Source organism: Macrobrachium nipponense, chromosome 45 (assembly GCF_015104395.2).
Source record: "Macrobrachium nipponense isolate FS-2020 chromosome 45, ASM1510439v2, whole genome shotgun sequence".
Classification (NCBI taxonomy): domain Eukaryota; kingdom Metazoa; phylum Arthropoda; class Malacostraca; order Decapoda; family Palaemonidae; genus Macrobrachium; species Macrobrachium nipponense.
Window position 1 is genome coordinate 16,165,888 of NC_061105.1, and position 12,500 is coordinate 16,178,387.

General features: G+C 35.3%; 1 protein-coding gene across 3 annotated transcripts in view; it reads left to right on the forward strand.

Annotated features, from left to right (window-relative positions):
• Positions 1-12,500, forward strand: part of LOC135214400 (uncharacterized) — a 70,422-nt gene that overhangs the window by 52,790 nt on the left and 5,132 nt on the right. For all 3 annotated transcript variants that reach the window (XR_010314338.1, XM_064248668.1, XM_064248669.1), the window contains exons 11-14: positions 4,926-5,062; positions 6,381-6,493; positions 7,922-8,117; positions 8,803-9,054. Coding sequence is in view for 2 of the 3 variants with exons in the window: in XM_064248668.1 (XP_064104738.1) it covers positions 4,926-5,062; positions 6,381-6,493; positions 7,922-8,117; positions 8,803-9,054 (698 nt within the window). In the remaining variant the exon portion in view is untranslated. The remainder of the gene's footprint in view (positions 1-4,925; positions 5,063-6,380; positions 6,494-7,921; positions 8,118-8,802; positions 9,055-12,500) is intronic.

Consider the following 12,500-nt stretch of genomic DNA (forward strand, 5'->3'; position numbering starts at 1 on the left):
TAAAATGACTTAGTGTTATAATATCAGCCTGTGAGAAGAAGTTATTGTCGTTCCATATACGGGTTAAAATTAACTTATTTTTATAATATCAGCCTGCGAGGAGAAGTTATTGTCGTTCCATATATGGGTTAAAATGACTTAGTGTTATAATATCAGCCTGTGAGAAGTTATTCGCGTTCCATATACGGGTTAAAATTGACTTAGTGTTATAATATCAGCCTGTGAGAACAAGTTATTCACGTTCCATATACGAGTTAAAATTGACTTAGTGTTGTAATATCTGCCTGTGAGAAGAAGTTATTCGCGTTCCCTATACGAGTTAAAATTGACCTAGTGTTATAATATCAGCCTGTGAGAAGAAGTTATTCGCGTTCCATATACGGGTTAAAATTGACTTAGTGTTATAATATCAGCCTGTGAGAAGAAGTTATTCGTGTTCCACATACGGGTTAAAATTGACTTAGTGTTATAATATCAGCCTGTGAGAAGAAGTTATTCGTGTTCCATATACAAGTTAAAATGACTTAGTGTTATAATATCAGCCTGTGAGAAGAAGTTATTGTCATTCCATATACGGGTTAAAATTAACTTATTTTTATAATATCAGCCTGTGAGGAGAAGTTATTGTCGTTCCATATACGGGTTAAAATTAATTTATTTTTATAATATCAGCCTGCGAGGAGAAGTTATTGTCGTTCCATATACGGGTTAAAATTGTCTTAGTGTTATAATATCAGCCTGTGAGAAGAAGTTATTAACGTTCCATATACAAGTTAAAATGACTTAGTGTTATAATATCAGCCTGTGAGAAGAAGTTATTCGCGTTCCATATACGGGTTAAAATTGACTTAGTGTTATAATATCAGCCCTGTGAGAAGTTATTTGTGTTTCCAATATATGAGTTAAAATTGACTTCGTGTTATAATATCAGCCTGTGAGAAGAAGTTATTCGTGTTCCATATACGAGTTAAAATTGACTTAGTGTTATAATATCAGCCTGTGAGAAGAGTTATTTCGCGTTCCATATACGAGTTAAATTGACTTAGTGTTGTAATATCAGCTGTGAGAAGAAGTTATTTGTGTTCCATATACGAGGTTAAAATTGACTTAGTGTTATAAATATCAGCCTGTGAGAAGTTATTGTCGTTCCATATACAAGTTAAAATTGACTTAGTGCTATAATATCAGCCTGTGAGAAGAAGTTATTCGCGTTCCATATACGTGTTAAAATTGACTTTAATATCAGCCTGTGAGGAGAAAGTTTATTGTCGTTCATATACCGGGTTAAAATAAAAATTGACTTTAATATCAGCCTGTGAGGAGAAGTTATTGTCGTTCCCATATACAGGTTAAAATTAACTTATTTTTATAATATCAGCCTGTGAGGGAAGTTTATTGTCGTTCCATATACAAGTTAAAATGATTAGTGTTTATAAATATCAGCCTGTGAGAAGAAGTTATTATTTTGTTCCATATACGGGTTAAAAATTAACTTATTTTTATAATATCAGCCTGCGAGGAGAAGTTATTGTCGTTCCATATATGGGTTTAAAATGACTTAGTGTATAATATCAGCCTGTGAGAAGTTATTCGCGTTCCATATACGGGTTTAAAAAAAATTGACTTAGTGTTTATAATATCAGCCTGTGAGAACAAGTTATTCACGTTCCATATACGAGTTAAAATTGACTTAGTGTTGTAATATCAGCCTGTGAGAAGAAGTTATTCGCGTTCCCCATACGAGTTAAAATTGACCCAGTGTTATAATATCACCTGTGAGAAGAAGTTATTCGCGTTCCATATCGGGTTAAAATTGACTTAGTGTTATAATATCAGCCTGTGAGAAAAGAAATTATTGCGTTTCCCCACATACGGTTAAAATTGACTTAGTGTTATAATATCAGCCTGTGAGAAGAAGTATTCGTGTTTCCATATACAAGTTAAAATGACTTAGTGTTATAATATCAGCCTGTGCGAAGAAGTTATTGTCATTCCATATACGGGTTAAAATTAACTTATTTTCATAATATCAGCATGTGAGGAGAAGTTATTGTCGTTCCATATACGGGTTAAAATTAATTTATTTTTATAATATCAGCCTGCGAGGAGAAGTTATTGTCGTTCCATATACGGGTTAAAATTGACTTAGTGTTATAATATCAGCCTGTGAGAAGAAGTTATTCACGTTCCATATACAAGTTAAAATGACTTAGTGTTATAATATCAGCCTGTGAGAAGTTATTTGTGTTCCATATACGGGTTAAAATTGACTTAGTGTTATAATATCAGCCTGTGAGAAGAAGTTATTCACGTTCCATATACGAGTTAAAATTGACTTAGTGTTATAATATCAGCCTGTGAGAAGAAGTTATTCGCGTTCCATATACGAGTTAAAATTGACTTAGTGTTATAATATCAGCCTGTGAGAAGAAGTTATTCGTGTTCCACATACGGGTTAAAATTGACATAGTGTTATAATATCAGCCTGTGAGAAGAAGTTAATATCAGCCTGTGAGGAGAAGTTATGGTCGTTCCATATACGGGTTAAAATTGACTTAGTGTTATAATATCAGCCTGTCAGAAGAAGTTATTCGCGTTCCATATACGGGTTAAAATTGACTTAGTGGTTAAATACAGCCTGTGAGAAGAAAGTTATTCACGTTCCATATACAAGTTAAAATGACTTAGTGTTATAATATCAGCCTGTGAGAAGTTATTGCGTTCCATATACGTATTGTCTTAGGGTTAAAATTGACTTAGTGTTTATAATATCAGCCTGTGAGAAGGAAGTTATTCACGTTCCATATACGAGTTAAAATTGACTTAGTGTTGTAATATCAGCCTGTGAGAAGTTATTGTTATTCAGAAAATTACCCGTTATAAACTATTCTTCCATACGGGTTAAAATTGACTTAGTGTTATAATATCAGCCCTGTGAGAAGAAGTTATTCGTCACATACGGGTTAAAATTTGACTTAGTATAATATAGAGATATTCAGCCTGCGAGAGGAGTTATTGTCGTTCCATATACGGGTTTTTAAAATTAAAGACTCTTAGTTGTTATATCTTCAGTGTGTGAGAGAAGTTATCACGGTTCATATACAAGTTAAAATGGACTTATGTTATAATATCAGGGTGTGAGAAGTTATTTGGTCCATATACGGGTTAAAATTGACTTAGTGTTATAATATCAGCCTGAGAAGAAGTTATTCACGTTCCATATACGAGTTAAAAGGACTTAGTGTATAACATCAGCCTGTGAGAGAAGTTATTCGCGTTCCATATACGAGTTTAAAATTGACTTAGTGTTATATCAGCCTGAGAGAATTATTCTTGTTTCCACATAAGGGTTAAAATTGATTAATATAAATATAGCGTGAGAAAGAAGTTAATATCAGCCTGTGAGGAGAAGTTATCGTTCCATATACGGGTTAAAAATTGACCTTAGTGTTATAATATCAGCCTGTCAGAAGAAGTTATTCGCGTTCCATATACGGGTTAAAATTGACTTAGTGTTATAATATCAGCCTGTGAGAAGAAGTTATTCGCGTTCCATATACGGGTTACAATTGACTTAGTGTTATAATATCAGCCTGTGAGGAGAAGTTATTCGCGTTCCACATACGGGTTAAAATTGACTTAGTGTTATAATATTGCGTTCCATATACGGGTTAAAATTGACTAGTGTTATAACATCAGCCTGTGAGAAGAAGTTATTCGCGTTCCATATACGGGTTAAAATTGACTTAGTGTTATAATATCAGCCTTTGGAAGAAGAAAGTTATTTGGTATTCCATAGGACGGGTTTAAAATTGTAACTTTAGTGTTTATAATATCAGCCTGTGAGAAGAAGTTATTCACGTTCCATATACAGGTTAAAATTAACTTATTGTTGTAACTTTAGTATGATAACTCCAGCTTATTGCTATGTTATAATATTAGTGTTATAATTCTGACTTAGTGTTATAATATTAGTGTTACAAGTTAAGTATCTAATAGTTTTACTAGACCACTGAGCTGCTTAATAGCTCTCCTAGGGGCCTGAAGGATTAGATATTCCTACGTAGCTAAAAACCAATTTGTTACCTAGCAACAGGACCCACTTCATACTGTGGGATCCGAACCACATTACATCGAGAAATAAATTCTAATCACCAGAAATAAATTCCTCTGATTCCACGTTCGCAGAGCGGGGAAGCGAACTCGGACTACCGAATCGGTAGGCGAGCACGTTAACAACTCGTCGGATGAGGAAGCTATAATACTGACTTGTTACAATATTGACATAATGTTATATTATCATTGTTATAACATTAAGTGGTGATCGGAAGAGCTGTCTCTAAACTGATTTTGCTTGCTTGGAAAATTAGTATATTGGTTATACCGCTAATTAATCAACTGAACTGAAATAAAATCAGTTCTACCACTAACCAATCAACTGAATGGAAATAAAATCAGTTATACCACTAACTAATCAACTGAACACTGAAATAAAATCAGTTACACCACTAACTAGTCAACTGAACTGAAATAAAATCAGTTCTACCACTAACTAATCAACTGAAGTAAACAATCAACTGAACTGAAACAAAATCAGTTATACCACTAACCAATCAACTGAACTGAAACAAAATCAGTTATACCACTAACCAATCAACTGAACTGAAACAAAATCAGTTATACCACTAACCAATCAACTGAACTGAAACAAAATCAGTTATACCACTAACTAATCAACTGAACTGAAACAAAATCAGTTATACCACTAACCAATCAACTGAACTGAAACAAAATCACTTAGGAAGCAATGAAATCTAAGACCATACGACTAACAAAAGCGCTGATAACTAAACGGCAGACAAAATCAGCAAATTTAATCAATTCCAGATATTAATAAAAATGTATCAATATTTCCTTTTATTTAGGTTCGTGGTCGTGAAAACAGAGTCCCGAGTGAACTATACGCCGATGAACGAGCTGGATTACGGGACGCTTTTGTGCTGGGCCAACAATACCATTGGGATTCAAGCGCACCCATGTGTCTTCCATATAGTGGCGGCTGGTAAGGAGGAGGAGTCGACTGTCTTCTGTTTGCTTTTTTGTTTACATTTGCCAGTGTTGTTCACGCTTTTGTTAATGGAGTGAAAGGTTCTTTTGGAATTGTCATTGTTGTTCTTGTTTTTATAACGGAGAGATAAGGTCGTTTTGGAATTTTCATTGTTGTTCTTGCTTTTATTAATAGAGAGATAGGCCTTTTATTAACTTTTAGCAATTGAGTGATCGCTATTTCGTAATCACTGAAGGTAATTAATTATTTTATTTTGTTATGGTTATTGGATGAGTGAAAGGTCCCTCTGAGATTGTCATTGTTATTCTAGCTTTTATTAATGGAGAGATAAGCCTTTTATTAACTTTTAGCAATTGGCTGACCGCTACTTGGTAATCGCTGAAGGTAATTAATTATTTTATTTTGTTATGGTTGGTAAGAGGAGAGAAAGGTCCATTTTTAATCTTTAGTCATTGATTTACAATTATTCTGCAATTACTGAAAGTAATTACTTGTTTGATTTTGTTAGACTTCTTTGATTAAGGTAATGTTAAACATACATAACTAATCTTGCTGAAGACGATTCAATTTTTTCCTCATAAGTCTTTCTTGTTTGAAGGATATCATACTCGTTCTTCTCGATCTGTCTCTATGTCTGCCTCTCTATCAGTTATCTTTATCTTTACTTTCATTCATTTTCTTTTTTCATGACATTTCATCATTATTTTATGGCATCTCAATATCTATTTATTTCATTATTGTAATGCTAAGTGATATTTTTTCTTATTCCTCCTTCTTTATCTGTCTGTATATCTGCTTCTAAACCAATCATCTTTATTTCCATTCATTTATTTCATCTTTATTATATATCATCTTTATTTCAATTTCATCTCCATCTACATTTTGTCATCAGTTCAATCTCGGGAGAAATTTGTCCTTATTATCTGCCTCACAATAATTTCCTTTATTTTTATTTCCTTTCATTTATTTTATCTGTCTTGCACAGATTTTTAACATTTTCATTTCAATCTCCATTTTCTCATCAGCGCAATCTCAGGTGAAATGTGTCTCTATTATTTGCTTCCCCTTTACTCTTATTTCCTTTCATTTATTTTATCTGTATTACGCATCTTTATATCATTTCATTTCCCTCCATTTCTTCGTCAATGCAATCTCAGATGAAAATTTTTCCCTATTATCTGCCTCCCCTTTACACTTATTTCCTTTCATTTATTTTGTCTATATTACTTATTTTCTATTTTTCAATTTCCACCTCCATTTTTGTATCAGTGCAATCTTAGGTGAAACGTTCCTTTAACTGACTAATCAACAGGTAAACCGGACCCCCCACATAACTGCAGAGTTTTCGACGTCACTGTGAGCTCGTTGCAAATTGCCTGCTTGGCAGGTGACGATGGAGGTCTGACGCAAAATTTCTCTCTGAAGGTGAGGACACTATACCTAATCATTTTAGATCTAGTCTTAGAAGGTTACTGGATATTTGCTAGATGATAATAATAATAAAATAATATAAAAATAATAATAATAATAATAATAATAATAATAATAATAATTATTATTATTATAATAATAATAATAGAGCTAAAGAAGGAAACTGAAGGAATGATAACAGCGGCACAAGATCAGGCCCTAAGAACCAGATATGTTCAAAGAACGATAGACGGAAATAACATCTCTCCCATATGTAGGAAGTGCAATACGAAAAATGAAACCATAAACCACATAGCAAGTGAATGCCCGGCACTTGCACAGAACCAGTACAAAAAGAGGCATGATTCAGTGGCAAAAGCCCTCCACTGGAGCCTGTGCAAGAAACATCAGCTACCTTGCAGTAAATAAGTGGTACGAGCACCAACCTTAAGGAGTGATAGAAAACTGATCAGGCAAAGATCCTCTGGGACTATGGTATCAGAACGGATAGGGTGATACGTGCAAACAGACCAGACGTGACGTTGATTGACAAAGTCAAGAATAAAGTATCACTCATTGATGTCGCAATACCATGGGACACCAGAGTTGAAGAGAAAGAGAGGGAAAAACTGGATAAGTATCAAGATCTGAAAACAGAAATAAGAAGGATATGGGATATGCCAGTGGAAATCGTACCCATAATCATAGGAGCACTAGGCACGATCCCAAGATCCCTGAAAAGGAATCTAGAAAAACTAGAGGCTGAAGTAGCTCCAGGACTAATGCAGAAGAGTGTGATCCTAGAAACGGCACACATAGTAAGAAAAGTGATGGACTCCTAAGGAAGCAGGATGCAACCCGGAACCCCACACTATAAATACCACCTAGTCGAATTGGAGGACTGTGATAAAGAAAAAAAAAAAAAAAATAAATAAATAAATAATAATAATAATAGTAATTAATAAAATAAAACCAAAGAACACTAATAATCGTACGAGTCAATAAAACGGGAAAGTAAATCCACAGTTGTATGCCTGTTTGATTTTGTTATTTAAAATATATTTCAAACAGCAAAATCAAACAGGCATACTACTGTGGATTTACTTTCCCATAATAATAATAATAATAATAATAATAATAATAATAATAATAATAATAATAATAATAATAATAATAATAATAATAATAATAATAATAATAATAATAATAATAATAATAATAATAATGGTAAAAACGATAATATAAATAATCAAAATAATAATAATATTAGATAACAGTAACACAAACAACAACAATTATTACATATATTTAAACCTAAATTGAACAGTTTCTCGAAAGCTTTCTGTCCAGACTTATCTTTAAATATTTGCACATATACATAACCGTGGATTTTTTTTCTCCAATAATAATAATAACAATCACTGTTTTCCTCAAAACTCGAAGGTCTACCAAGTAGGCAAACTGGACCCCATCGTGAACGTTAGCAGACTTTCCCCATCCTTCAGCATCTCCGGCCTGCGACCTGCTACGGCCTACAAGATCACCATCGTGGCTATCAATGACAAAGGGTCATCTAAGGTCACCGAGCTGAAGGCTTATACGATCACCGTGCCCGAAACTCCCGAGGAGACCAACGCTGGTGGGTGGCTTTCTCTCTGTGTGCGTGTCTGTCTGTTTGTCTACGTCTCTCGAGCTCATTCTCATTCTGTCTGTTTTTTCTCTGTTTGTCTGTCTCTCTTTATCTGTCTGTCTATCTTTTTTCCTGTGTCTCGGTTTTTTTACCTTTTGTCTGGCTCTCTCTATCTCTCCGTCTCGTCTCTGTCTGTATATATGTCTGTTTATATCTCTCTCAAGCACATTCTCATTCTGTCTGTATATCTATGTTTTTCTGTCTGGCTTTTTTTCTGTGTGTCTGTCTGTTTTTCTGTCTGGCTTTTTTTCTGTGTGTCTGTCTGTTTTTCTGGCTGTCTGTTTGTCTCTCTTTATCTCGCTGTCTGTTTGTCTCTCTCTCACACACATACAAACACAGACATACCATCTCTCTCTCTCTTTATGTCTTTCTTTGTGTGTCTGTGTGTCTGTCTGTCTCTCTCACACATATACACACACACACAATCAAGAATTCCTTGCACATAATCAACTTGCCCTCTAAATGAATAAATCTACTGGTAATATACCCATCTAATTCTTTGACCACTCAGTTTAGTACCCAATGCTTGTAAACCCTCCCTATAAGACTTCTTATCACTCTGGTATTCCATAATTTGGGGGGGGGTAAACTCTCCAGTATTCATCCATAGTACTTTTTTTCTTTCGTCACACAGAACCAGCGAGAGACCAAAGCCAAGAAACTCGAGTCCCAGTGGCAGTGGCCGTTGGCATCGCCGTGGCCTTGGTGCCAGTTCTCGTGATGCTGGTCGGAGTTCTCGTCAAGAGCAGGTTCTGCGGCGCCTGCAAGAGGCGCTCCAGACGCGTCCCGGAGACGGAAGGACCCGAGAAGGCTTGCCACAGCAAGGAGGTGGTTTCCACCGTGTCCGCAGACGACATCAATCCCGATATCATATCTCATACCGCAGGTAATTTCAAAGGACATATATCGCTTTCTAGTAGTTTTTGTACGTGATGTCGCTTCTTGACCGTGATCTGAGGTGAACATGTCGAACAAACATCTTGAAAATGACCTGGATATACTCGTCTTAAGAATTCTCCAGAGATCTTACGAAACGTATTTTTGTTTGGTAAGGTTTCGTCAGCATTCCCAAGATGAACCTAGCTCCAGGTTCATTATCAAGACGAACGTGTGATGGAAATGTATTTTTGATTCGCAAGGTTTATTGAGAATTCCCAAATTACCTCTGAATCCAGGTCATTTTCAACACGAACGTGTGATCACAATACTCGTATCTTTTTGATTCGTGAGAATTCTCAAGCTAAACATAAATTCAGGTCCTTTTAATGATACCTGCTTACATTCTTCACCTCAGATCAATCGTGATCTATGGTAAGGAGGTTAAGCAATCATTTAAAAATGGTCTGGATTTAGAATCATCTTGGGAATTTTCACGAAACTTTACGAAACGTAAACATATTCTGATCAAACGTTCTTCTTGAGAATGACCAGGATTCAGAGGTAATTTGGGAATTCTCACGAAACTTTACGAAACGTAAACATATTCTGATCAAACGTTCGCCTTGAGAAGGACCTGGATCCAAAGGTAATTTGGGAATTCTCACGAAACTTTACGAAACGTAAACATATTCTGATCAAACGTTCGCCTTGAGAAGGACCTGGATCCAAAGGTAATTTGGGAATTCTCACGAAACTTTACGAAACGTAAACATATTCTGATCAAACGTTCGTCTTAAAAAGGACCTGATTTCAGAGGTAATTTGGGAATTCTCACGAAATCATACGAAACAAAAATACATTGTGGTCACATTCATCTTCAAAATTACTCGAAATCAGGTTCATCTTGAGAATTTTCAATAAAGCTTACGAAACAAAAATACATTCTTGCCACACATTCATCTGGAGAATAATCTAGATTTAGATTAATCTAGGGAATTGTCATGAAACCTTACGAAACAAAAATTCATTCAATGACCACAGATGAACATATTACCTAACATTTTTTTCATCACCAACGCAACTTGGATAACCACAACCATCGTTCCCATAAGCACCAACCATGTCCCCAGAGCCATAAAAGAAGAGAGAAAGCTTTCCATCGAACCCATTAAGAAGATAGGTTCTTGTCTCGTCCCACTCAGGTATAAAGCTTTGAGGTGTTACAATGCCAATTAAGGAAAGATGCCATTAGCTAGACTGTTGCATTGGATTAATATGTGGGAGCAAATCGCTGGTAGAATAGAGGAGGAAATATTTCTGGTGTTATTTAGGTCTCTCTCTCTCTCTCTCTCTCTCTCTCTCTCTCTCTCTCTCTCTCTCTCTCTCTACATATCTAGTTACCACTCCCTCTCTGTCTTTTTATCACATTGTAAATTTATCTAACTATCTAGTTAACTCCACCCCCCCCTCTCTCTCTCTCTCTCTCTCTCTCTCTCTCTCTCTCTCTCTCTCTCTCTCTGTCTGCATATCTAGCTAATCCTCTCTCTCTCTCTCTCTCTCTCTCTCTCTCTCTCTCTCTCTCTCTCTCAGTGAAATAAAAATGCTTTTGTGTCAATTAAAACGACCTTAAACAAGGATTTCCTGAAAGCTCATTCAATCCTCATGCAATGAAGAATATACTGATGATTTTAATAAGTAAATGATGATGACCGTGTTTAATCCGATTTTTTAAATAATGAGAGTACAGTACAGTCATTTTAATATATGATCAGCGTACTCTCTCGGCGTAAAATGAATACAGATTTTTGGCCGATGCGATCAAAATTATCTTCATAAAACGCTTGATATGAAAGATCAGAATTTGGTGCTCATCCTGTGTAATGCACTAAAACGGTTTTATCACCTTTTCCTGTCATTCGTTTGGTTTGAGTGTGAGTGTGAGTGTTCGCGAATCTCATTCCAATTACTTTTGATTACGCCTTATCAATTATTCATTAAGTGTATGGATATAAAATACAATGTAATGACGAGGGCAGATAACCTGCTAACTCAAGCGAATTTGAATCAGTAGAACATTGTCCCTGAATCCAACTTCAATCTCTGTCACTAACTTTATCTTTATGATATTCAAATTGCGCCCTTTTTGCTCTTTATGATTGTTCTGTTATATTTCATAAAATTACGGAAAGACAGATATAATTACTTTTATCTAGTACCTACAAGCTATCTTATCATCTTGATCCAAATGAAATATTGAAAGGGACGTGCTATCAAATGCACATTCACTTTTAAATGACTAGGACGTACATCTTTCCCCAGCCAATGCTACTACGTCACAGACCAGCTCAGTCAGGTACCGCCGGCCGACGGCAGGCGCATACATGTTGCGATAGGTCGCTGTGGAAAGATTTCCATCGCGAGGGCCTCTTTAAACGGCCCTTGATAAAACTCAGCCCATAGTTAAACTCTGATATTGATGTTAAATGCTCTTGTAGACATTTATGTTAACTTTTGGTACCAAATTTGAATACAGTAGGCCCATCTTTGACCCTTTGGAACCTAATTCCCAAAGGGGACTGCACCCCCCTTGCAAACAAGGTCGGAGTTGGTAGGCTACGACCCCTTTCTCCACGGTTGGTATATTGAAAGAGCGTAAGCCTCCTGGCCCGCAATATTGTGGTAAACACTCGGGCCTTTTCCCAGGGGGGTTGTGAAAACGATGGGTTATGACCCCCTTAATAAAGCGCTCGAATTTCGGATTTTGACTAAAACCTTCCAGGAGGGTGGGGTGGGAGTCAAGGGTAAAAATTTTGTAGCCCTAGCTGTCAACTCCGAAAGATGAAAAAAATGAATGGGTATGAAAAAGAGGGCTTACTACCGCCTTAAAAATGGCCCTCGAATTTCGGATTTTGACTAAAACCTTCCTGGGGTACAGGGGAGTCTATGGTGAAAATTTGGTAGTTGTAGCTTTCATACTCTAGGCGTGCATAGCGAACAAACATAAATAAATTGATTTTAATATATGTATATATTATATATAATATAAAGATATATATATATATATATATATATATAAATATATATATTATATATATATATATATATATATATATATATATATATATATAGATATATATATATATATATATTATATATATATATATATATATATATATATATATATATATATATATATATATATATGCTATGAAGCAATATCATGGAAATTCTAACTCTTTAAGAGGTCATTTCAAACTTCTCCTAAAATCTTGAACCTTTTGTCTGATGGGACAATACACATCTGAAAGCAGCTACCTTTAACTGCTGTTGTAGTCTTTTGTGGTACTGAGAAATTATTACTTTTTTTTTTCTAGTTTACAGCTGCATTTGAGTTCACATCTCTCTCTCTCTCTCTCTCTCTCCTCTCTCTCTCTCTCTCTCTCTCCGTCTTCG